The following is a 27,109-nucleotide window of genomic DNA, read 5'->3' on the forward strand; positions in this document are numbered from 1 at the left end:
GTTTAACCTGCAAAATATGGCCTGTGTAAATGGCAGAAAACAACCAGGTTCGTGATTTTCATAGAGCAGAATGTGACCTGAAGTCAAGGTTAGGACTGAGGACTGAGGCTGTAAGACCATGAACATGTTTTTGTTGTGTGAAGAGACCTCCTCCCCTGAGGCCACACACCTGTGGCAGCTTGAGCAGGGTCAGTGTCATGCTCGTCATTCTCCAAGTCTTTCTGCCCAATAAGAGAGCAGGAATGTGGAACTGCAACGGGTCATGAGGAGAACACACAAAGCAGCAATGGAAGACTGAATGTCTTCAGTGGATCAATAAAGTACCGTGTTTTCAGGTATTCAGTTTTAATGAGTCCAAAACAATATCTGGGAAAAAGCAAAAAATAAATGTGTAAGACTATGCACGGGCTGTGCACAGAAATGAAGCTTTGTCCTGACCTTTAATTACATTTTAGATGTATAAATATTAAGCACTGTATGTTTTTTTCCTTTTGCAATGGAGAATATTTTTAAAAACAGTAGTTATGAAACACCAACATCTCTATGATGCTGTTCATACTAAAGTTAGCTTAATACAAAACCCCTAAAAAATACCAGCCATAAAAATGATTCAGAATTTTAAAGTCAGTGACCTCTGAGCTGAATCTGGGGTTTGAAACAAAGATTATAGACCTACTTTAAGGTAAAAGGGGTTGAGTTTTTTTTTTTTTTTTTTTTCCAATTCGCTCTAACTCATCCATCAAACTGTCACCAGACTGAACCTCCAGCAGAGGTAGCAGACACCACAAGGGTGCGAAACAAGAGCTGTAGCCGACTTTTAAGCAGGGAAGAGTTTAAAGATCAACGCCTTCCCGTGAACATCACATCACTGAGGTTTCATCTGCGCCTTTGTGGTGGGGATGAATATGTGGGGTCAGTGTGCATATTTTTCCAAAATGAGATCAGATGCCTGGAGCATGATGGTGTGTCTGCAGCCCAACTTATGCCCTCGGTCAAAGGGCAGCGCTCAGGGTTAAACCCGCACTGTGGGGGATCTCGTGAGATGATTTCACCATATGGCAGATGTTTAGATATGTAAGTTATACGACACACGCTTCTCTTAGCCAGAGATAAACCAATCATGTCAATTTTAGAATCAGTGAATTGGCACCAAAAATAACTTGAAATTTGATTAAAAAAAGATTATTCAGGTAATGTTCATATCAAACATGATTGCAGGTATCTCACACAAATCTAAATCTTTATGAAATTTATAGGACGGTAATTAACAACTGCTGTCCTATAAGCAGCTTTATTATCAATTAGTTATTATTAATTATATCAGTTCTAAGAATAGGCCAGCATTATGGGAGTGATCATATTCAGGGAGTTAGATGAGATAATCAGTCATATCTTCCTTTTGAGAAAAAAAAAAAGAAAAGAAAAAAGATATAATATCAGTTCCTTTAATTGTTTTGTCCATAAAACATTTTAAAACAAGTGGTGCCCACAAACCCTGCCCCTGGCAGATGTTTAAGCTGATTTGAATGTTGTCACTCTCCAAACACTGACTCACTGAGTTAACACATTATAGGTCATATTGTCCATGCCCATAATTTCCCAAGGTTTAAAAAGTTGAACTAAAATAACTTTCATTTTGTAAATGGAGTTTAATGTGTTAAATTCAAGTAGCCTACAAATCCAGAATCTGAATTGGATAGTTTCGTTTTCAAACCAAATTTAAGCATGAAAGATGCTTTCAATGACTGTCAGCCACCAGTGCTACCCCTCAGCCTCCTGGCAGTACAATCTTTAGGTAGCACAAATCCCCTGAAAGCACAAGTACTAGAACACATAATTATGAGGTCTCAGTAGATCTTAATGGCCTGCATATGAGCCTTAGTGACTTGCAAATGGCTAAGTAAGAACCAGGAACAAGAAATGCTAAAATCAAAATAAATATAAGCCACTGAGAATACTGTCACTTTCTATGATTGGCATTATGGCGAGAACTTAATAGATGCATTTACTGATCTGAATTTGAACATTTTAGGTTCCATCGTTCTTGAGTTATTGTGTTTACAAAATGTTCAGAAAACTTGACCTGTGACCTTGAGGTTGCTAAGATTGCTAAGATTCAAACTTGTTGGTGTGAGTTTGCACATCCCACCTTACATTGTTTTGGAGTTATCGTGTTCAAGATTTTGCAAAAAACTTGGCCGCTGACCGCTGACCTTGACCCAATTATGGCAAAATTATATTCATGTGATCTAGGGGGTCATTGGCCATCTTTCGTGCAAATTTTGTACAAATCAGACTGATAGTTTTGCTGCAATGTTTTTTGCAGCAAAACTGTTTGTTAAAACTGTTAAAAAACAAACCAACAAACCAACAAATGGACAAACAGATCAAAAACAATACCCCATTTCCCCTCCAGGGGCAGGTTTATACAGAAAGTGCCAATCTCAAGTTGCTAATGTGACAGGTTAAATATATACTCTGGCATCTGAGAGTCTGGGAAAAGCACAGAAGAAGCCCCCATGTAGCAACATGACAAGTCACATCTCATATGGTTGGTTTTCATTTCTGTTTCATCAAATTTGGCAAAGCTGCACTGAGAAGTTTTAGAACAGGTTCAATAAAATCAGTGGTTACTGGTTCATTAGAATAAGGCTGCTGTTTACTTTCAAATTATAAGCTTTGATAAGATCATCCATCCTCTGCCACTAATTCAGGTCTGGGTCACTCTAAGCATAGAAGCCCAGAACTACCTTTGCCCGGCCACCTCCTCCAGCTCATCCCAGGGTGTTCCCAAGCCAGCCAAGAGACATAATCTCTCCATAATTTTCCTGGTAGGACATGTCCAAAACACCTTGCCTCCAAGGTGCTAAGGAGGCATCCTAGGGAGTTGCCCAAGCAACCTCAACTGTACCTTTAAATGTGGAGGAGTAGCAGCTCTACTCTGAGCCCCTCTAGAATGATCGATCTCCTCGCCCTGTCTCTAAGGAGGGGCACAGACATACTTTGAAGGACACTCATTTCTGCCATTTGATAAGGCTAAAGTACAAATACCAGTTTTTCCTAGAGTTTTTCCAATCTCACTCAAGTGTACTGATGTGGACACAGAGGCTTATTGAATTTCAGGATTACCATTACTATCATCCAAGGCTGTTCTTGTAGAGTTGTGGAGCTTTCACTGGGTAAAGATATTTTCTGATGGAAAATTAAAAAAAAAAAGTATATCCTAGAAGTCTAAAAACAACATATATTTAATTTACCATGGTTTACTTTCAAATCAGCCCAGCAATAGTGTTTAGTTTTAGTTAGTACTCGAACATAGAAGAGCTGATATAACTGAATGCTAATTTTGAAGGCTGTTGTTAGTGGTTAGCTATTTTATTGCAGTGTTTTTAAGGCTTCCTGATGTTTATAGAAATGAGCCACTTTAGCTGAAACCAAGACCATCTCCTCTAACACTATGAAAAGACTTTTTTTTTTCATAAAACATAACATTAACCTTAAAGAGAAGAGAGCAGAGGCACTATTTTATCAGGTAAATACATTTTTTTTATTGTTTCTCTCTTATCCAACCCATTATCAGCTAACTAAACTGACTACAAGACAACCAGAGCATAGGACATTTAAACCATTTTTAGGCAAACCTTGGAAGTGTTTCTAATCGTCTAACCTCTTTCTGTATAAATTAAGGTGGAGTTTCTGTGCATTGTTCTGTGAAGGCAACACAGTCATTGCTACATCACTGTGAGAGCCAAACTGAGCTGTTATGTCTCCTTGCAACTGAATTCTAATTAAAACAAACATCTTTGAAAGTGTATAAAAACTGCCTCTTTCCTTGCAGTGGACACTGTGCTAAAGCATCTAGTAAAGGATGAGAAATAAGAAAATCTCCTCTAAAACTTTTGATTATGCCTCAGCAAGTTCAGCTGCAGCAACGCTTCAGCTTTACATTTTTGTGCTGTTTCGTGCAACTTCCTCAGATAAGGATGACCACTGCTCCCAGAAGGTTGAGGCTCATGTCTCGACAGACCAAGAGGGGCTAGCTGTGCCAAAGAAAACCACCAGACCTATGATATTATCTTGAGGGGTCACAGGCTGGAAAACTGCAACATTGACAAAAGATCAGGAGGGGTGGGGGGGGATGCTGTGGATATCACTAAGCTTTTTCCTTTTAGGGCCCTGATCTAAAACCCTGCTGGTGCAGTAATGTGCTTTGCTAGTGTTCATTCTTTGCTGTATTCCCTACAGTCCTCACAGCTGCTTTCATTTACCAGGTGCTATAAAGCTGGGATTGGCTTGAGGCTGCATGAGATGCATTTGAGTCAGAAGTATCACTCAGAAGAGGGTTTCTCTGCTGCGGACCTGCACATGCGGCAAAGGGTGAAATGCTGTTTAGAACAGAGAAACTAACCACCTATGAACTCACTGACAGGTCACTCTTTCAAACTCATCCTTTACTTTCCAGCCAAAAGGCAATCCTTGTGCTGTGTAACATGTACAGGTAGACTACAACTGTCTATACAAGAGGGAACTGATGATTGACAAAATTAAAAATATTGTTGAGAATATATTCAAAGGATGACCACTCAGGCTGTGATGAGAATCAATAGATTTAATGTGAACAACACTTAATATAAAAATCCCAAGCATAAATATAGACAAATTACATATATTTATATTTCTTTCCTTCACCTCTGCGAGTCACCAGCTCAAGTTCAATACTGCCCCCCGCTGTTAACCTTCTGCTACATCAGTGCCATCCCAGATGTGAAACATTTCTTAAGCTGACACTGTGATCCTGCTCTGCTCGTATTCATCCTGTAACTAAAACACAGCTGCCACAATTCACAGTCCAACTAAACCGCATTCATCAAAGTGCCTGTTCTGGTAAAACATCTCTCACTCTGGTGTGCCACACTGGCATTTACCAAAAAAAAAAAATGTGCATGCTGTATTAAACATCTTTTAATTTCCACCCTTAGTCATATTTCTTTGAGGCACAAGCTTCTTCCTGAAGCCCTGTAATTGTGGCAGCTGAGATTTTGTTAAGTGGCACTACCAATGGGATGTGGTCTGGCTTTCCTTGAACCAGAGAAGTTAAAAAAAAAAAAAAAAAATCCTCCCCTTTAATGAAAACCACCAAAGGCCTCTATGATGTGTATTTAACTCTATTGACAAACCACTAATATTTCCATGAAGTCATTAACAAACTGAATCAAGTCTGGAGTAAAAAGTCTTACCATGGATTTAGTGGTACTCAAGTACTTTTAAAATACTTCTTAATATTTTTAAAACATGCTTAGAACCAGGCAAGAACTACATAGCTCAATCCAGACAAAGCAAGATGAATCATTTAACACAAATTCACAAATGTCTGGACTCAAGCAAAAACAGCTCATAAACTCAGTTGTGGTGTTTTTTCTGTGATTAGAGAGTTCTCATGTGAAAACAGATGATCAGAATGTAAATTCACTGCTTATCTATTTCAACAGTTGTGTTTTGTTGTTATTCAGCTCCTCATCCAAAGGCATGTGTTGACAAGAAACCAGAGACAAGCAGCAGACGGTTACACTGACAGAATCGCAGAGAGGCTGTCTGACCCTGAGGTCAAAAAATGATTCAAACAACTCAGTAGTCTGTGTACAGCGTACTACTCTGACTGCTGAGCCCTAGTTTTGCTTTTATTCTTGTGTGTTTGACCACAAGGGAATTATAAATGATATCAAAGAGACTAAATCCAGTGTTTAAGTTTGTTTAGTGAACATTCTGCACTGCTGGGTCTAAAACTCCTCTAATCCCTGTTTTGATGATCCATTTCACTGCACTGACAGGCAAGCTTTTAATTTTGTGTGCCTATAAATGTGCACAGGTTTGAGTGTAGTGTTCCTAGTGTATGTTTATGTGTTAAAGGATACCCTTTGTTCGACTGAACTGCTTCATTCCCAGACAAAGGCAATTGGAGTCACATCAGTAAAAAAAAAAAAATCACAAGGTAATAACCAGTCACCTCTAGTTGGAGTATTGCAAGCTGGATTATACAATTTCAATTCACAGTAGTGTTTTGACCAATAATATGATTAAAGTTAACAGAGCAATAAGCCTTGACAGATGTGTTTCCCTTTAAAATAATGATGTAAATCAAAGATTTTTGTCATCTGTCACTCAGTTTTACTGTCATTAAAGCTTATAGATAAAAGCAGGAGACTGAAAAAAGGGCCAGCTGCCAGCATTTTATGATGTACACAACTGAACGAGAGGAACACATAACTCATGGCCCTTGGGAATTGCTGTCTGACCCTTTTGCATGTGCGCTATCTGTGCTCTACCTGTTAGGACCTGTCGTCTCAAACTTTGACCAAGGAGTTTGGAGCGCCTGGGAAAGCACACAGAGGTCTGCAGGAATCCAAAAATTACTTGTTGTGGTTTCCAGCCTGTCTCCGTCTTGGCTACACACACTACAAAGGTATGCGCAGGGCATGAGTGCAGGGCAAGTCGCCCAGAGCCATGCACTTTCAGGGCAAAAGACAGCAGGTACACGACAGACAGTCAGGGTCAAGATTTAAAGACACATTGAAGTTTCAACTCATGCTCAGGTGTGATATTACTTGATTCAATGTAGCCAAAATACATACCATAGTAATAAATTAAACAGATCACTGGGTGACCATGTCCTCCTGAGCTACCTATGTCTGTAGTTTACTTGTTTCTCTACAACACCAGTAACACTAACTCCCATATATTTTATTTCCCTCTTTTTTAGTCTTTTCTTATTTTAAAATTCCTGTCAGTTAACCTTTTCCCTTTTTTTTTTGCCCCTCTATTGCAATGACCTCAACCTAACACAAAGAAGCACACTCACACCCACACCCACTACATACATGCACACCTCTCCTAATCTGTGTACCAATTTGTCTTGTATCTCTAAATATTTTTCTACAAGTCAGTGACAGGTCTTATTTCTTTTCATAAATCAAAAGAGCCATTATCAAAAGATATATATTTCTACAAGCTTGAAATCTGAAGCATGGCATGCTTTTTAACCCTATGAAATTATTCAAACATGATATTTTTAAGAGCTGGGGAGGCTCCTAAGCCCCTCTGAAACCCTTCCTGGGTTTGCAGCAGCAGTATAAGAGATTTTGAGGAACTGCATGGGCTTAACTAGCAAAATGTCCACGCCTAAAAAGTTCCTCCAGGCCAGAATCCTAGACAACCCCCAATTTATGTTACGGCTCATAAGTCTGCAACATAAAGAGCTGATGATGACTTTCAATTACCTCATAAGCTGTGCTAAAGGATAAAGAGGTAAAGTAACAAAAAGTGGTGGCCATCCCAAGCCACCTCAGGCAAGCTTTTATCCACACCTTTTTGGGAGTGTGCAATTAGGCAATTGACCCCAAACACCTTCCTGAAGAATCTGTGCTGCCAAACAAGTAGAGAAAAAAATCCAGAATATTTAAAAAAAAAAGAAACATATATGGCCCAAATTAAAGTATCATGTTATTAATAGTGGCTCATATATCAGTGCTTGGCTACCAGCTGAGTGGTAACATCTATCCATCCATTTTCTGCCACTTATCCGGAGCCGGGTTGTGGGGTTGCAAACTAAGCAGAGAAGCCCAGACCTGCCTCTCCCAGCCACCTCCTCCAGCTCATCCGTTAGGAAAACCGCCGTGTTCCCAGGCCAGCCGAGAGACGTAATCTGGGTCTACCCTAGGGTCTCCTCCCACTCAACTGGTTGCTTTTGATGTGGAGGAGTAGTGGCTCTACTCTGTCCCTCCCAAATGACTGAACTCCTCACCCTGTCCCTTAGAGATAGGGTGAATAGCTACATCCTATCCAAATAGCAACATGTTCCTATTTGTGCAAATAGTGATTTTACACTTACACCAAAGTTTTATACAATCCCTAACTCATGTTCTAGTCTTTTGCCAGGTTCACCCAAATGCTACAAATGTCTAGTTTCATATTATAAATTTAAGCTCAAGGGAATAGGTTTCTTGTGCCTATACAGGAGAAATGGCAGTAAATTAGCCTCTACTGAGATAAAGACAGGATAAAAGGAAATTAAATGACAGTAATAAGACTCAAACTACAGTCTGATTTCAGGAAACAGGCAGCTGACCCTGTCTTGTTACATTTCTTCAGGATTAACATGTGCTTTTCACACCTCAAGAAACATCAGCATGACTGGCAGCGTACTGAAAGATTACACTGTTGGGTAAATGTTCTCTGAGGCTAAATGGCTACCATATGGACACAACAGTGGAAATAATGTCACGGATGGAAGAAAAAACAGATTTGGAGTGAAGTGTTGAAAACACAAGGAGCTGATAAGAAAAACAAAAGGCAGAAATTGCAAAAACAGAAGAAGATATCCAAGTTTCACTGAGAAAAAAGCACAAAATTAGGAGAATCGGGGCACAAATGGCTGATGAAAGGATCAGTCCACGCTGATTATTCCTTTAACTGTATTTTGCAAACTCTTGTCACTTCTGATTTACACAAACTAGATGAAGTGGTCCCAGCGTGACCAGGAATGACCTTTTATCAGGAATGCTGTAAAGAGCCTAATGAGACAGGGTAGGAGCCCAGAATCTCAGACAATTACGGGAGATTAGGGTGCTGTGCAGGATGCAATGGCAGGTAGGTAGGCAAAGATGTGCCCCTTCCCCCAACTGCAATGCACTCCCTCTCATTAGACATGTCTTTCAAGACTTCACAGGCACAGAGCTGTTCTCTCTCAGGGCCGACCCTAAATTGTGTGTTTCAGTGTGGAATACAAGACAAGATATGCTTTTGTCTGAAAGAGAGCGCAAACAACTGCTCTAGCAAAAAAAAAAAAAAAAAGAGCCCTCCTCCATTTTCAATATCACTGCTTTTTCATCTTTTAGAAAGTTGCTACAAGCAATCACCTTACTAATTGTGTTTAGCTGGCATTAAAGTGCCTTGAGATGCGCAAGAGTCAAAAACAAAATTTTCTTTTCTTTTTTTTCCAAGTGTACATCCATTAATTTTGTTCCAAGCCTATCCCAGCTGCCACAGGGCGAAGGCAGGGTACACCCTGGACAGGCTACCAGTCTGTCACACAGAGAGACTAACAACCATTTGCACTCACATTCACACCAACAGGCAATTTAGAATCACCAGTTAATCTAACCAAGCCCATGTCTCTGGACTGTGGGAGGAAGCCAGAGTACCCCAAGAGAACCCATGCAGACACGGGGAGAATGCAATTCTGTATTGTTTACATCAATATTTATTATTGCATTTATTTACCCAGTACTGCTGCCAACTGTGGAAAACCAGTTTGATGACTGCATATCAAATATAAATCAAACAAAACAACACTGTATACTCCTTGGCCATGGTACCTCTAATGGTAGTCGAAAACTTCGCACGGTGCCTTTAAGCCATTTCTAAAGAGAAAACGCCAAACATTTGCTGGCTGTGCTCAAATGTATCTATTTGCAATTTTTCTCCTGTATACATCATTTAACTTCAGTATAACTTGGTTTGGATTGTTCGGCAGACCCCCAAAAAATGGATGAATGTTAAGAAATAATGGCAACCATATCCCATTCATTTTTGACTTCATACAGACCAAAGACTTAGCCATTATTCAACTTTAGCTACAGCTTCTACAATAGATGCTTTCTTAGACAGAACAGACAGTTATTGTTGAGTTTGGAAGAGAAATAGAAAAATATTAGAGAGGGGAAATGAGGTGGATGTAAAGAAATATAGAGGAACTGGGAGAAAAATGTTCAGAACAAAGAGGTGAAGAATGTGTGAGAAAACTACAAGCTGCTGCTGCTGCTTGTATCACTACAGTGTCCCTCATTTCAGCCTCTCGGGAGGTCTCGCTATGCTGGTTGCTAACAATGCTAAAAGAACAGGATTAAACCTTCAAGTGCCAAAAAAACAGAAAACATGCCAGTGACTCTGAATGGGCCATTTAAACTCCAATTTATGGCTGAGAGAAACTGTTTTGTAAAAAGAAAAAAACCTAACATCAAAGGTTGTAATAGCAAGCTTATGCTACCACATGACCTTGTTCAGTGTATGTAAAACAGATCTCCTTAACATTTTTTTGCAACTCTACATTTGTGTTTTTAATAAAAGAATAAAAAACATCACAATTCTCTCCAAGCAAAGTGAAAAAACAGACTTCAGCTTGTTCAGTCCTTTCAGCTGTAGCCTGTTAAACCCATCACAGAACAAAGGGAACCCCTGAGAATGATTTAAACTGCGAGAGATTTTCTAGACTTTTACAGTGCTATTGTCAGACGCTTGACTTTTACAGCTTTTTTTCTTCAACTTGAAAATGCTCTAAAAGTAAAAATAGTTAGATTATGAGCAGATAAAACAAATGTTATGAGTCACTATATGACGGTTATATAACCCAGTGCCCTGATGTCCAACACAACTTTTGACTTCTTTTGGGAGGATGGACACACCAATCAGGAGTGACAAAGTGCTACAGCTGGTCATCTCACTACTTTATCTTCTCATGGATTTACAGTCTTTCACGGTCACACTAACCAAAATGAAGGATAATCGTGTGAGTTATGGGCCATTGTTAAAGTGTTCCAACCGATCCATCCATTCTCGGTTTGAGAGTTAGTTTGAGAGAAAGGGAACAAAAAAAATTACAGTGTGATATTCCAGGAATCCTTTCTGTGATGAACCTGCCAAAAGTGAAAAGGGATTTTTGCACTAGTCATACCAATAGTGTACTCAAAATGTGGTGTTAAAGCATATCAAAATGACAGTACTAAACCTGTCAGTCTCTAGAGCTTTACTGTGAAATCTTACATTCTTCTTAAACTACCATGAACACTCCTCCTTTTCCTCCTGGACCATTTACCAGCTCACAGCACATCAAAAACATCTACTGTTCCTTAGCTAAAGAAGGCCTACGCTATATTATGGCTAGTCAAACAATGGAATTATGTATGAAATCAGTGCTTGAGCGGTTGAGCTATCTTATGTCCAGAGCACGGTGCACACATGAGTTTCATTTTGTGGCACCTCTTCACTTAAGCACTTAGCTAGCTCAGCATGGAGGTTTTGCAAATATTTTCCTTGATCCCAGGTAAAAACCATTCAGTCATACAGGGATTTATTTTTACAATGGGGAGGGTCTCGAGGCCTGTGTAGTGACAGCAATTCTCTCACTACATTCCTTAGTGGACCTGAACATGAAGGGAATCAATATACTATATACAGACATATGTAACAAAAGAAAAAGAAGAATCTAAGATTTTTTCTAATCTACACATTTTCAAACATGTCCTAAAAACATCCTACTTAGGGCAAGCAGCATGTATGAAACGGTTTTACCAGCACCCTTTTTACAATATTACCCATGGGGACCTGCATCCCCTAAACATGACAAATGAAATGTGTCACAGCTGCTCTCTCCCATCACTGCCAGTCTGCAAAAGGTTTGATGAGCAATGGTAACAGACAGTTACCCTGTATTATCAAGTTTGGTAAGATTCCATGTAGCACTCCTGCTGTGAGTTCAGCCATGGGCGTCTAACTCAAGTTTAAAAGGGCACTGACTGTGGTCCACATGCCGACTTGATCTTAGCCCTCTCTCCTCTCTTGCGATTTCCAGCATAGAGGGACACCATAAAAGTCAATGCTGTCACATAAATCAGATTAAGTAAGCACATGGCTACACTAATAATACTTGCCAATCAATGCCTTGCTGCATTCAAATGTAAAAAATATGGTCAGTGACACTGAAAGAATAGTAAACAGGAAATCTTGGATGTGGAAAAAATAAGAACATGTTTGTCACTGGGAAAGAGAAATTATTTGTGTTTGATGAATTTTTATCAGAATTCAACAAACATGAACCAGCAAGAAAAGTCCCCACATGGCCCCCTTTAAGGAGGAATCTACATTTTTTTAAAGTGAGGGGAGGGGGCAAAAACATCAGGTTACAACACGTTATTGGACTGTTAGTCAGACGAAAGACCATTTACAGAGTAGAAAAGCTATTAGAAGAAGAATATAGGTATTGCAAAAAAGAATAAAATTTTAAATCCATCTAGCTGACTGCAACTATACAAGATAAACTGCAGCTTATACTTTCCAGCTCCAGGAAACTTTCTGAAGAGCTCTAACTTAACAGAACAACAGTGAGAGGTGGCCAGAAGCAGCAAGAAAGATGGGATCAAGTGAACTGTATGATGACTATGTAACCTGTTAAAAAAATAGCCAGTGAAATGGCCCAAATATCCTCTGCTTCTAGAATTTAAATTTTTTACTCAAGATCAAATCCCTCTGAGCTGCCACAGTACCATGAATCACACGGCGAAAAGGTCTTTGACATTTTGGTTACCTTGTTATTTTTTTTTATAGTTTATTTATGCCAGAAGACACTCAAGACATTTTCTATGTAGAGTCCCTTGACCAGATGGCTCTGGTTCAAGTCTGTGTACATCACCAACTGTGTGCAATTCAACGAGTGACCTTTAGCAAGACTATGAATTCCCACAATAGCTCCAGGGTTGCTGCTCTGACCTTGAAAACATGCTAACAAGAAATTAACTTCACAAAACCAGAATGAAATTATACAGAACAGTAAAGGTAAGAAGAAAAAAAAAAACCCTCTTTACCAAAATCAGTGAGCAGTTTTATCTCCTCACTGAAATAAATGTCTTATATTCAATATAGTGAAAGAAAATTACAAAAGTATTATGAGATTTTTTTTTTAAATTTAAGTCCATGAAAGTACTGAGCATGAAATACAGCCTCTTTCGGCATATGTGCAAGCAACATTTTAACTTTATAGCAGGCAGATAATTCTAACAGTTTTATATACTGCCAACATAAACATTATCAGTTAATCAGATAAAGCACATATGAAATATTTATCTGCAAACACACGTTTAAGGAAGTAAAAAAAACATCATGGTTTGCTATGAAATTTCATATTGTAAAATATTAAATTGCACTTGAGTACAGTGCAGTAGTTATTTTTCACCCCAGGCCATAATACATGACATCATAAAATTTCTTCATTAAAGATTTAAAAACTTAAGAAAAACATGCTCACTGGAGAAAAATAATCCATTATATTGGATAAGCTGATTAGAGTGGCATCTCACTGTGTTCCCACTCTATCTCAACATCACAAGCACTAGACTGTGGCAGACGTGTCATGCACCAAGAGGCCCCACAGAAATAACTGACCTCATTACTCAGAGCTTTAATCAACTGTTTATAAGCTTCAATAAAACTTAGAAGAGTCCTTTCATTGGAAAATACTCTGTTACTAGTAAGAATCTTCTTATTATAAAACACATAGTGTACGAACTACTGATGTTACAAAAACATCTCCTTGTTCTAACTGATCATTTGCTGTGTTTTTAAAAGGAAAAATAATTGCTATTTAACTACTGTATGAATTACTCTAAGCAACTTGGAATGACATAGCAGCATTTGCATTGGCAGAGAAAAGCATGCCCAAGAGCCTTAGAGAATAATGATAATGATGATAGCCATCAGTACAGGGTTCTTCTTGTGTAATGTCTAGAACAAGCTGGTGCTCCTGGCATCGAAGTGACCACAAACTGAGCCAAGATATGAGCTTATGGTTCAGAAATTAAAAAAAAAAAAAGAAAAGAAAGAAGAATAAATAAAATGCATACTGTTACACAGAAAGAGCTCTGGCTGGAAAGAGAATAGGCAGAGAAGTATAATATATTCAAACACTGCATTTCTGCCCATCAAGTTTGGAAAAGCTTTTGTTTTGCTATCAGGGATTTTACTCTAACATCACAGGCTCCTCTTAATTGTGTCAAATAATTCTAAAACAGTTATCACATAATCCAGTGGTTTGGAGATAACATCTGCATCACCGTTCACCTGATGAACCTGATGCACGAAATAGCTTTAAAAGACATTTAAAGCTTCTTCAACACAGACAGTAAAGTTTCATATTACAAGAGTCTCTCTGTCTGTCTGTCTGTATCCCTGTGGCTGAGCCAGATGTCAGCTGGTATGAAGACATCTGCCTTGCCAGAGGACTGAAAGCCTTGGAAGCCGCTGATGTCAGAGGATACCACTTGTCTACTGATGACAGGCGGGATATAAAGTACATCAGGCACCAAGTGACTAAATCCCATTGGAAATAGACAAGAAGAGATTTTACAAAGGACATTAGTGCAAATATAATGTCACAGTTCTATAAAGACATTTTAAGTGGCCTAAAAGCACTGGATTGATTATAATGTAAATACAATAACACAGACTGCTAAAGATTCTTGCAAAACAGGTTATTTCTTCATTTTATATATAAGCCCTTCATGAATCATGTTGACTGCACTCTATTTACCAATATAAGCAAAGACATTACACATGAAAGAACATAGAAACATCGGAATCACTTTATGGCAGATGATCACTTTTTTGGCCCAACACCAGCAGACCCCCCCCCCCCAAAAAAAGGATCATTTTAGCCTATTGGAAGGCGGGTGCTAGGCAACATGGTGAAGTCCTAATATCAGATATAGACAAGAACTTTCAGTGGCCTAAGATGTACCTTTGTGCCAAATTTGGTCGCTGAACACCTGATTGTGTAGGAGGAGCTTGTGGACACAGAGAGTATCTGCACTGTAGATATAATTCTACTTTACTGGAAACTGTGTTCAATTTATGAGTAAATAATAAATCTAAGTACACAGAAATGTAGCCTTATAATTCAGCTAATTTATAAGTAAGCAAGCAGTGTAAGTAAATTGAAATAGATCCTTATAATTCAACAAATCTGCTTCATCGGGATTGTGTGAAACCGACTGTGACTGTCACAATTTGGTTTAAATACTGTAAAATTTTGATTGGTTCTCAGAAATATTGAACACAAACAAACAAAACACAAAATTACAGGACCTTGATTTGCAAATGAATATCACCAGAAGCCTCCATCAATCATGTCACATCATGCAACTTTTAAATATCATACTGTAACCACTGTTTTTTTGGAAGTGGAGGCTGGTGACCCATTCAAGAATGTGATTTACTGTCCATCAAAGGCCTAAAAAAGCACAAGTTCTTGCTTTACAGCATAGTTAAGGCACACACACACAAAATAAATAGTAATTATTGTCTTACGGACAACCAGGTCACAGTGCTGGCTTAAAAGCAAAACAGATGACGGCTACAGACAGCTATTGAGAGTAGAGGACTAATTGGCCCCTTTGAAGACATAAACACAATCCAATTGCTATACACAAACATGGACAAACCACATCAGAAGTGCTTCGAAGGGACAGCACCACATGCAGCTGCAGCAGAATGCTGTTGAGAAGTCTGTAATGACGAGTGAATCTTTGAGTGAAGTGCAGCAACACACATTCATGCTTGGCCACATCCTCCACTGTGGCTTCAGGTTTTGTTTTTTTTTTTTTTTACATGAACATGTTAACAGAGAACAAGCAGGGGCTGACAGCTGTGTGAAGCATGTGGACCACAGCACTAAGTGCACTATAATGGCAACTTGTGTGAGCAGCACGCTCACATCTTTATAAGGGTTATTTATCCAGAGCTCAAGAATGTGACAATGTTATGATAAAAGGTTATGTGTTTGACCACAGCAGTAATGTTCAGAAAGGCTGAACAATATATCAGAGCTGTCACTCAGTGAACAGAGTCATTCATTCAAATGATATTATTGCTCTTTCTCCAGCGAGCCACTTTGTACTCTGCAGCAATTGCCTTTGCCCTGGGGACTTTTTGACATGACCCGTATTTGGCGCTTGCAGTGCCCCAAAAAGTGACAGCTGGGAGTGTATTCCACCTCCCACCATCTCAAGTGCTGCCCCTGGACAAGAGGAGTCAATTAACAGCCCCACACCCTTCATCCAGCAGCCCATTCAATGCCAATCACCAAGAAATATAGCTGCTTGAGCGTTTACGGGCTGATAGTCTCCAATAGAGGGGGAATCACGGTTTGGGTGCTCCTCTGTATAGCTATCCACCAGCAAGGGCCCCCAGGAATCCATGGATGACAGCTATCATTCACAATGAAGAACAATGCTGGTGGATCAGAGTGGGTGGAAAGGGAACGGGGCAGGCTGGAGGCAAAACTGAACAGGATGGGCCTTAAGGTGACTTTTAGGTTATTCAGAGAGAATTGATTGGTCCAAACAAAACATCCAAGGTTAGAACTAGGAGTGTGTGTCTATATGTTTGTGTGTGTAAGAGCCACAACAATATATATATATTTTTTGCATTTTATATTACAAAGTAATGAGTGTGTACGGAGTAGACAGGCTAAAATATGACTGTCTTAAAATAAAAAACTGATGTTAATCTCTGAAGATTTCGTCCCCTCTTTATGCACCTCAGTAGAACGTGAAGGTCTGCCAGAACCCCCATATTGGAAACATAAGAGAATACTCAACTGTCAGATTAATGTTTTTTAATCCTATATTTATGTTTTATTTTATAATTTAAAATGACTACATAAATCAAAGTATTAAAATGTGGCAACAGGAGGAGTGAGACTGAGCGCTGTATATTTTCTGAAGCCAAAAAGTGCAGAGAAAGGAAATATTTTTATTTGATTACATTTTTTTTGTTCTGATCATTTACTGATCCATGAAGCACTTATTTAGAAATCAGCTATGTTTTTCATTGCTAAGTCTAGCTGACTGTCACTACCATTCCCACATCTTCATACTGTTTCTTATAGAGAGAGACAAAAGGTGCATCATACCCCACTCTGCGCATTGGCCCTTGTTTTACCACTCCATCCTGTGACGCATCATTGTGTGCTATTAAAAAACACAGCACTGCTCTGTTCAGAATGACTGATGAGCTTCTAATATGGAGATGATAGAGGGCGGGCATCCTATCCTCCATAAACATAACATAAAAGCAGCCAAAAACATGTCATTCATTACATTATTTCATCCACCGAGAATTCAGAACTATAAAACAGAGTCAGCTGGTTTCTAGTTGTTTATGCTGAGACTATTATGCCTCTGAATATGTTTGCATGCTCAATTTTAGGCAAACCTATACATTTTAGCATGAACACTGATGAGCATCATCCTTAGCAGATGGTTTCAATGTTCTGAAAAAAACAACACACACACACACACACACACACACACACACACACCGTCCCCAAAGCTTTGCTGGACAGCACCTTAGTGGCCATGTGTTTATGGGTCTTTTGTCTTAATGGTTAATCTTTCATTCAAGCATGAAGTACTCAGAAGTAAGCCAGGTTAGCTTAGCTGCCACTGAAAGCTCTGATCATGAGTTGTATAACAGCCAAGATGGAAGTGTTAAGAGGGGGTCATGAAACTACATATTCTCCACCCTTGAAGTCTTAAGAAAAATCACATGTTGATTAAGAAGTTGTTAAGTTTGAAATGAAGGTGAAGGATTCTGGATGCTGTCCAGAGTGCGTAAGGTCAGATTAGACCTAACAAAAGCCTGATGCTTACTTGCCCCTGCAGTTAGAATTTATGCATTTGGAGCATTTGGAAGGCCTATTTCAAGGGCGACATGGACAATTCTGACAAAAAGTTGACACTGAAAAGGAATTTCCTGTCGTGTGGTGTTATCTGAAAAAACAACAGAATCGTCCACTGTGTTACTTCAACAGCTCAAATTCAACAATGGGGTTGCTGATAAAATACTTGGGCTCCTGGTAAGTAAGCCAAGTGCTGATGTGAGGAGATTCTTTATTCACTTCACAGAAAGGCTATCACTTAAACAGAGTTCAGGAGGAGGCTTGGCAAGCTGACTGAAGTGGAGTAGGCTCCAGCAAATAGTCAAGTGTTTTTTTTTTTAATTAAATGGTGAGCTGCTGATCAATTTCAGTCTGTCTGTGAAGTGTTTTCTTGAATTACTGTACTGTTACTGTTACTGTAGTTAGTTTTCAAACCACAAGCTGCATCCAATGCAAGTTGAGAATGGGTTCTGTAGCTCTACATGACAATGTTTTATTCCTAAACACATTTTTAAAAAGTAGCAAATGTAAGAAACACAAAGAACAAACAATGGGAAATAAAAGAAGCAGAAAAAGAGCAGAAAAAGAAGATTTTGAATATGAAACATCGCAAGGCTGTCTCTACTCACCATACTGGCAGCTGGGCCCGTGGAACCCTGTGGGACAATCACAAAGCTGAGTGGATCCTTCTCGACACTGGCCCCCATTGAAGCACACACCATAGCTACACACTGCTGCATGTGTACATGTGGACAAGACAAGAGGAAAGAACAAATAGATGAGAGAAGCTGAGACACCTGGCTGGCATCTGCACTATCCAAAGATTTATCATCAGCCTGTTAACTCCTGTCTTAAGAGGAACTTGAATTCTCCTCTATTCACACTAATTAATGTAAGTGGAATCAACCACTCGGCTTTGAGGAGACAAACAATCTTTTGGCCAAGAAATTTCTGAACTGCATTTTCTGTGACTGTTAAATATGACTGGCAGCTTGTATGACCTTCACGGGAAACTTCCCTCTTCCCCACACAGTCAGAGAACATTAACTGGAAATATCCTTGATCGAAAAGCTGACGTTTTGTTTATTGTCATAAACTGTGACTGTACAGACGTGCCTTGGTGAGTTACAACTGAATTCGGAGAGCCACGGGTCAGAGTCATCCATCTCTTTGACAAGTGACCCTGCGTCCTAAAATCCCCGTGAGTCAAACTGTTAAGATGAGAAATTTAAAGAATCCCAAAACGTATAAACAGTAGGAGCCACTAGGTAGCTTAAAACACGTGAATCCCCCTCAAAGGTGAACAACCACATTCCACAAACTCACACAATGCTCACATTAATCATGACAGCCCTCCACCTCAAACTGTGTGTGTGTACTCATATAGTACATATGTGCTGTGCTGCACTGTACCTGCCTACATGCATGTGAAGAATAATATCTGTGTGAAGTCAGACACAGCTGTTTAAGCCAGACCAACACTCTCCAGTCTCATCAGAGGAGTCAAAAACTGTCAGTCAAGCTAATCATACGAGGAATCAACATGGCAAATTTTCAGAAGATGATTGTGTAGAGGTCAGCCAGTTTAACTTAGCATCTTCTGCCACATGTGCGTTCTTGCCCATTCAATCCAACCAGAAACAGCACATCCAATAATCATCAGGCTGGTGGTTTAGATGTCCATTATTAGCCATATACGGTCATAGTGAGGGTCTTAGCCTGCCCACACAGCTTAAACAGAAATGTCAGTATGATTTCAGCTTGCCCAAACCAACAAATCTAAACAATTTTTTTCTGCTTCATCACATTTTAGTTGTGTTATGCACTGGACTTTCAGTATCTTCAGTTGTAATATTTTGTTTACATTTTATGCATGTGTTCTTACACCAATTGTAAAAAATAATGCACTTCTTTTTAGCCAATTCAAGTCCAACCTAAACTGAACAAAACAGCTAAAAAAAAGTAACAATTAGAACACTTCAAGATTTGCGCCTTTTTCTGTTTAAAAGACAGTCAGGCAGAGATAGCAAATGAAGACATGAGGTCTGCACTAAAAAAAAAAGCAGGATTGGGAGATGGCGAGGTAACTTTGGGTTTAATCTTGTGTTTAAGTGTGATGACAGTGGTTCACTTCTTACCGCTTGAGCAACAGTAACTTAAGCTGCATGCTTAACCTGCTCTTGATTAGGTTAGGTTTGAAATAACAGACATATAACGGTAACTCTTACTCACGAATCAAATAGCATCACCATTTGTGGAAGATCTCAAGGAGTTTGGCAGGCAAAATGTGAGATGTCTCTTGGGAATCCAAGACGGTTCAGAGCCCGTCAGAACACTTTGGCTTCATTCTCAGTGAAGAGGAGTGCTTAACTTTGAATGCTGATTAAAGCAGAGATTGACCTTTTGCAAGAAATCCAACTTACTGGTTTGAATTATGCTTTTATATTGTTCATTGCTTGCTGCTAAGACATGCTGTTGCAGGTGAAACAGCATGTCTTAGGTGAGGCTAAAGAATACATTAAGGCAGCATGTTAATGTAACGGAATATACATTAACTGTTGTCAGAGTGACCTGTGCCTTTATGATGACTAAATGGTTGATAAGCCCACTTGATGCATTTGGATGTAGCAACAGTTTTGCTTTTAACCTGCTTAGAGTTAAAGTTTTGCTTTCTTGTGAAAAGTATGCAGCTCCAAATCTGCCATGTTCTTTTGGCAACAATGTCTCTTTAATTTGAATGCATTTTGAATACACGGACTTTAAAAGCTGATCATCACAGTTGTGACATTGCTTAGTGTAACTGTGGTTGTGAACCAACAAAAAAAATATATCGGCATGTTGAACTTGTAAAAGAACTGCATCTTGGGTTCTCTTAAACTGTGATAGCATTTTCCAGTATTTTCAAACATTTTTGGACTAAACTACTTACCCATTTTTTTTTTTTTTTTTTTACAACTGTTAACTGATTCATCAATCTTTTCAAAAAGCCAGTAGTTACACCACTAATCAACAACATGCAGAACATTTGCAAACTTTCAACAGATGCACAATTAATAGATACAGCAGATCCGCTTGGGCAATAGAGAGATGCCTCAGGGTGTGAAAATATAAGATGGCTTAAGTGTATCTGCGATCAGGCTTCAGCTGCACTTTGGGGATTAACATAACATTTCCAGACAAAGGAGATGGATGTCAAGAAGCGGTTTCTCCAATAAACACAGATGAGCCAGAGTAATTTCATGCATGTCTCTCAGCAGATTCAGATGGCTCTGTGGAGACCAGCACTCAGCCTAAACATCCGCATGTCATCTGGCCCTGTCCGCAGACACCTGCTTAACAGTTGGGCCATCCAGAGCACTTACAGCACACATCCCATACATACGCACCAGAAAAATATCAATAACTCTTTCTTGCTTTTATCACATAATGTACCAGCACTCTAAATGCATCTATGGTGTGCTCATTAGCTTAGCTTCCAGTTCCTGAAACCTGTGTGATTAATGAAGCCGTGATACTGGAACATATTTATCTGTACTATTGTTATTATATAATATGAGGGAATTCTAATGTTGTAAAAGTAGCAGGTGACGGATAAGCAGTAACATTTTTTTGGACACTGATATTAACACCAGCTGTGAGATATCAAATTATTTTGATGTCTCACATTCCCAAACAGGGTTGAAAAAAGTGTTAAATGTATAAAACCGTCAAGTAGAAATGCAAAGGTCAGACATCTCTCAGAGTGACTTCAGACTAAGCGACGACAAGGAGAGTGTACATTCCCTCTTCGACTGCTGGCAGCTAACCAGGGCATTTTTAGGTTGCCCCCTTCCTGAGCCCCTTACGGTGCTTAATCTTCCCTGAAATAATTCCTTAATGTGGCATGCAGCGTGGCATAAAGCCCACTCTCATCTTTTTGCTGTGAAAGCCTCCACTCTTTTACACAGACACCTTCTCACAGAGAATTAGCAGCTACCACAAAAAAAGGACAGACAGAAAGAGCAAGGGTCGGCAACTCACACGGAGGAACTGAAAACCAACAAGCAGGTGTTACCCTTACAGCTTCTGAAAGTGATGAGCGCATCGAGATGGAGGCTCCCCCACGTTTGTTTAGACTCTGTTGACCCGTTCAACCTCCAGAGTGCAACACAGGGGAAAACAGACACAAAGGCCATAACTAGTACGGATATTTTGAGGCGACAGATCACATTTTGCTATGGAGAGGGATCTGTCATTTCAAGTAGCTCGTCTGATAATCTCTGGCAGGTTTCTTTGAAGGACCTTAAATACCATTTGAGCTGGATACTTGATCAGTTTGACAAAAGCAGGTACAATAGTTTAAAATGCTGCAGTAAAAATGCAACAATCAGAATAAATGGGCTGTGTAACAATAAAATGCATAGAAAGACATGTTTATTGCCTATAATCCCCTTTTTACTGGTAGGTAGAGGAGAAATATGTCATTCAGTTCCATTATGAGGAGAAAACAATGAAATCCCATGGGAAGCATGGGAAGTATTTGGCCAACTCAAACTAAGGCAATCTAATTACTTTCATTTTGCTCTGTGCAACAGATGTGAATTACATGTGATAATAGCATGTGTCACTAAGACTAAACAGGAAATACTGCATATACATATAGAGCATCATATGTCAGATGTCTACTCCATACAGTTGAATGGGGCAAATGTACTGTGATATATTTGCAATACATAAATATCAACAATAAACTTATTTATTGTTGATGCTTTCCACTGAAAACCAATGTTATGGGAAATAACTAATTTTTTACAGCCTGACTATTAAATACTATACCATTTCTAACCTCATAGCTAGTCTTAACCATATGCAACTTAACCAACAAAGAATGATGGCTTTGGTGAAGCCAGGCTTCCGACCCCAGCTGCATGTTACTCATTAGAGCCAAAGGAATGTTGAGGTAACCAAAGGCAGCATTTCAATGAACCAAAGAATCTGAATTACACTGTGGTTTTGTTGTATATTACACCCTGTAATGTCTCGGTTAATTTTGGTCTATTTCTCTGTATGTGTGTGGGTCTGTGTCTATTTGTGTTCAGCTATGCCCAAAGTAGTCCCACTGACCGCTGACATAGTTGTTGCTGTGTTCCATGACACGCTCAAACACATACAAAAGACCACCCATGGATAGACAGAAAACCATTTCGACTTTTCTGGCTACTGAGTCTTTTTCACATCTAGCTACCTTGACCATAGCCACCACAAAAGGAGGCCAGTTCCTATTCAGCAGTTAACGAGGACGACTAACTGGAGAAGCTATTGTCTCTGCTCCTCAGTCCTGTTCACAAAGCCTGCTTGTTGCCGTCAATCAACATAGCTGTTCGTTTCCACTCCTGGATAACCCTGTCCACCCTCAGCAATCCTGTAGCTACTTGCTAAAGCAGAGTAGTCTAATCTACTGACTGAATGGTCCTCCAAACACTTAAGTAGAGGAAGTTGCCATCACAGAGTCAAGAGCTTTTCATTCGCACTATAACTAAATACTCATTCTGAAAACTGGAGCCTTTTTAGAGCACACAAAAGTCACCCAGGTTGCAGATCAAACAGCACATTCTGCCTCCACACACCACCCGCCTGACGTTTGGTAGACAAAAATCATGAAATGTACTGAGAAAAAGAAAATAGATGGGGCTCTAAGATCTCAAGCAAAGGAATGAAAACGAAAAGATTGGCTTTAAAAAAAATGGTTTAGTTTAACAGTTTGATTCCTGTATGCATCCTTTGTGCCATAATGCTGGAAAACCTCAGAGCTTGGAAAGCAAAAACTCCAAATCTCAGATATTTGCAAACTGCACAAGAACTCTGAATGAATGCTATTATGTAAATGGAAAACACATAAACCCATTATAATTAGATGATAGTAGCCTGAAACTAAAAGATATGGAAAACAAGAGGGAGGGAGTCAAACTGGAAGAATGTAAAATGTAAAAGCAAACAAACGTTTGCTGCACTGTGGTATACTGTGCTCCAAATATGTAATTATCTTAAGTGAAGAATGCTGGAGCACAAAACAGCCAAGACCATGGGTTCCAATACTGTACAAGGAATGGTTATAAATAATTGGAGAGAATAAACACAGGTGAATTATAATTTTTAAAAAAGGGGGTGGCTTGACTTATGAACCTCTCAACTTGCAGATCCAGCATATTTTAGATCCTCAATTTCACTCAACTGTCTGACAATAACATGAGGTCATTAGAGGTCATTGTCTAATTACCTTACAATGACTGACTGACTGACTTTATTAGGGAACACACACAGAGAGAAGAGAGACAACAAAGAACATTAAAAAAAGCCTCAAAAGCAGCAGGCACTAAATCACTATCTGAACTCAAAGCATTCCCATCTTCCACTCATTTGGGGTTTTTGGAGGATTTGCTAAAGCTGTACATTTCGCAAAGCAGATTTTCCCTTTTGGATGTTGAAGGTGCTGTTGAAAAGAGACACACAGATTGCATTGTGCTGACTGAGGTACAGTACAGATAGCAAATAGCAAAGTGTGCAGGAGTGGGAGGATTGTGGCATGAGCTTCCTTTTATCCTGGTTCAATGGCTCAGAGAATAGGGTGATTAGTTTGTCCCATCTCAAAGTGCTGCCTCGTCTTTGGTTACTGAGATAAAAGCTATGCCTCATGTTGAAGAGACCAGCCATTGTCACGCGAAACAGAGAAACAACCCCCTCCTCTTCTAACTTAAGTGAGGGGGGACACTGTGCAGTCGTGAGGAATGTCTCTTGAAGACATTTCGTTGTGAGTGTTTTCAAACAAACCAGCCTCATTGAGGGGCGACAGTGCAATGCCTCCTTGGATAATTTAATAATGTAACATTCTCCCGGGAAACAAAGCGCTCTTTGAAGAGAGCATAGAGACCATAATAAGACACCGATGACAGGAACATCCAGGATATCTTCTCCAGCTCCCAGTCCCATCCACTTCCCATCAGACGACTACACAGAGTAATCTGCCTGTGCCAGGGGTGCGAGGGCTGGGCATTAAGCACATGATTCAGTTCCAGGTGGGGAAAAAATGACTGGAAAGTGGGAATTTTCGTGTCAGTCTACCTGACGCGGACAAACTGTTTACAGAAAGGCTTTACCATGGGTCTGTCTATGGTATGCAGGCTATGCGATCTGGATCACTGGCTGTAAAATCCCATCAAAGGAGACTTCTTGGTCTCAGCAGTGTGAAGCTAAGCTTATCCAGAAGGAGATGAGCTGCTGGCAGTCTCAATGTGACCAATGGAACTACTTTTCCATACATGGACCTGGTGTTGGGAAGATTCATTTTTGGCTTTCTTTGTTCTTCATGTGAAAGTGAGAAGATAGTCTCTCTAATCTTTGGAGGCCTTGACTGTGGCTGGTTGGGATAAACACTGAGCTGCTTTTTTGTTTTCATATCGAGAATGGAATCGTTTGGCCTGCACTACCATGTCACACATCAGAATGAGAAAAGTGGCTACATCTACAACAATAATTTTGTGGATGTGAGCCAAGAATGAAACGAGCATGTGTTCCTGTGTCATACAGACTGTGCTGCATGATACAGGAGCACACACCAGCCAAGAAGATTGGACTGGTAGACAAATTATCATAAAGTAAAGCATCGCGAAGGAGCCGTGCCCTCATTTAGACTGTAAATGTCCTCCTGATTGCAACCACTACAATGCAAATCTGAGTTGAGAGCAAATGTCAGCACTTACATTCCTTTTTCTCAGCATCCATATTTGAACCTAGTTGGAGTGTCGCAATGACACAAGTACAAGGCACTGACCGATAACATCTGCTCAGAAGTAGGTGGGCAAAGAACCTCTTGACCTTTCTTTGAAACCCTTTCATTCAGAAGTCTATGCCAGCGGTGAGACGATGTTTAAAGCACCCTTCCTCCCGTTGAGTCAGGAAACAGATACTGTCTTTACTACCTGCCTGTCTACATATGCTGGGTTTCACACAAAGTCAAAGTCAATGAAAAAATTAAAGTGGGGATAAAGGATAGACAAACTGAAGATACTTACGATAAAGACAACCTGCCTCTCCGTTTAGTTGGGACCATCCAGGGCAACACTTGTACACAGTCTGGTAATCCTGTTTGTACACTTGCCTGTACGCTGTGTAGTAGGCCGTCCTGTTAAACAAGAAAAACCTCAAGTTAAAAAAAACTTTCAATCAAATCAGTTTAAATTTAAAGCAATACGAAAACTAACATGTCATTATAAAACAGCAGAGTGTGTTTTGTGTGTATAAAGAGCACGTGTATTTTGCTAAATATTTATGAGGGTAATCTTTAATTTTTCGTGTGGCACGCTGATCAAACAGCTCAGAGGCTTTGAAGTAGCACATCTTATAATGTTCAGCAAAAATCCCCTTTCAAGTCACCATGTTAAAGTGTGAGAATGGCAGACTGTACTTCAGAGAACAGTGTCTCGCCCTGTACTTTGGGACCCCTGTCATTGCTCCACAGTTATTATGCATTGTGAAAACATTTTGTTTACAGCGGGTAATTGTGGGCTTAGCAGCCTTTAAAGCAGCCTTTGAATTTGTAACGCAACAACTAATGTGGAGAAAGCAAGCATGAGCAACACAGCTCAAGTCTCCCAAATAAGGGCTAGAATGTTAGCATTAGGACTTTCCTTTAAAGGAATGTAGGCTGCCGAGACGCCTGTATGTTAAATCGCTGGTGATGTGGGGCTACACCTTGCACTTAACTCTATAACAGGTTGAAAGCTGTGATTACAGAAGAAGAGAGAGAGAGAGAGAGAGATGAAGAGGCAAGTGGAAAGGAAAGACCAGGAAGGTAGATCTCATGTTTGGAGATGGAGATAAATGAAGACTCCCGGCCTCTCAGATAAATTATTTTGGTTGCATGAGTCATGGACACTACTTCAAGACCAATAATTAATGCTTTGCTCCAGCCAGTGCTTAATCAGCAAGGCACGACATCCCCTGCAGGTGAGGTCAGGAATCAAAATCAGAGGCTTTGAGTACAACAAAAAAAGTGTGTGTGCATATGTGTGTATGTGTGGGGGGGGGGGGGGGGGCACATGACAAATAACAAGTGTTCCTTACCTCCTCTCATACCCCATGCACCCCGACTGCCCCACACAGCCTTGCTTCCACACTTTAACCATGCGTGTGAAGGCTTGCACACATGGCTGCCTTTGGGCGACCAGCGTCACCTCCCTCTCCATGCACACATTGGGCCTGGGGGGAAAGAAAAAAAAAAAGACTGATTAAAAAAAATACTTAACATGTCAAAATGTTGAGCCATGTTTTCACAGATGTACAGATGACAGCAGAGCAATTTATGAGCACTTAAAGAAATGTTGCAGCAGACAGATGGACGAAAGCTTGCTTGAGGCATTTTCTGTTAGCAATGTAATTCCTGTGAGGGTATTACCTGTGCTAAGGTATATGATGACCAGTTTTTGGTATTTCTAAAGACTTAAGGGGAATTCCTCATGTATCACCTTTCAGGATGATGCGCTGCAAAACAAACCTGTGCTACGACTTAAACGTGATATTCAGTGGAAATGTTGAAGTGTTTAAATAGCAGCATGGATATGGAAAATGAAAAAACAAAACACACACACACAG

General features: G+C 39.8%; 1 protein-coding gene across 1 annotated transcript in view; it reads right to left on the reverse strand.

Annotated features, from left to right (window-relative positions):
* Nucleotides 1–27,109, reverse strand: part of megf6b (multiple EGF-like-domains 6b) — a 59,762-nt gene that overhangs the window by 31,527 nt on the left and 1,126 nt on the right. Inside the window, 3 exon segments of the mRNA XM_030729164.1 lie at nucleotides 18,112–18,216; nucleotides 25,531–25,640; nucleotides 26,582–26,716. Of these exon segments, the coding sequence (XP_030585024.1) occupies nucleotides 18,112–18,216; nucleotides 25,531–25,640; nucleotides 26,582–26,716 (350 nt within the window).

The sequence above is a fragment of the Archocentrus centrarchus genome, chromosome 5 (assembly GCF_007364275.1).
Source record: "Archocentrus centrarchus isolate MPI-CPG fArcCen1 chromosome 5, fArcCen1, whole genome shotgun sequence".
NCBI lineage: Eukaryota > Metazoa > Chordata > Actinopteri > Cichliformes > Cichlidae > Archocentrus > Archocentrus centrarchus.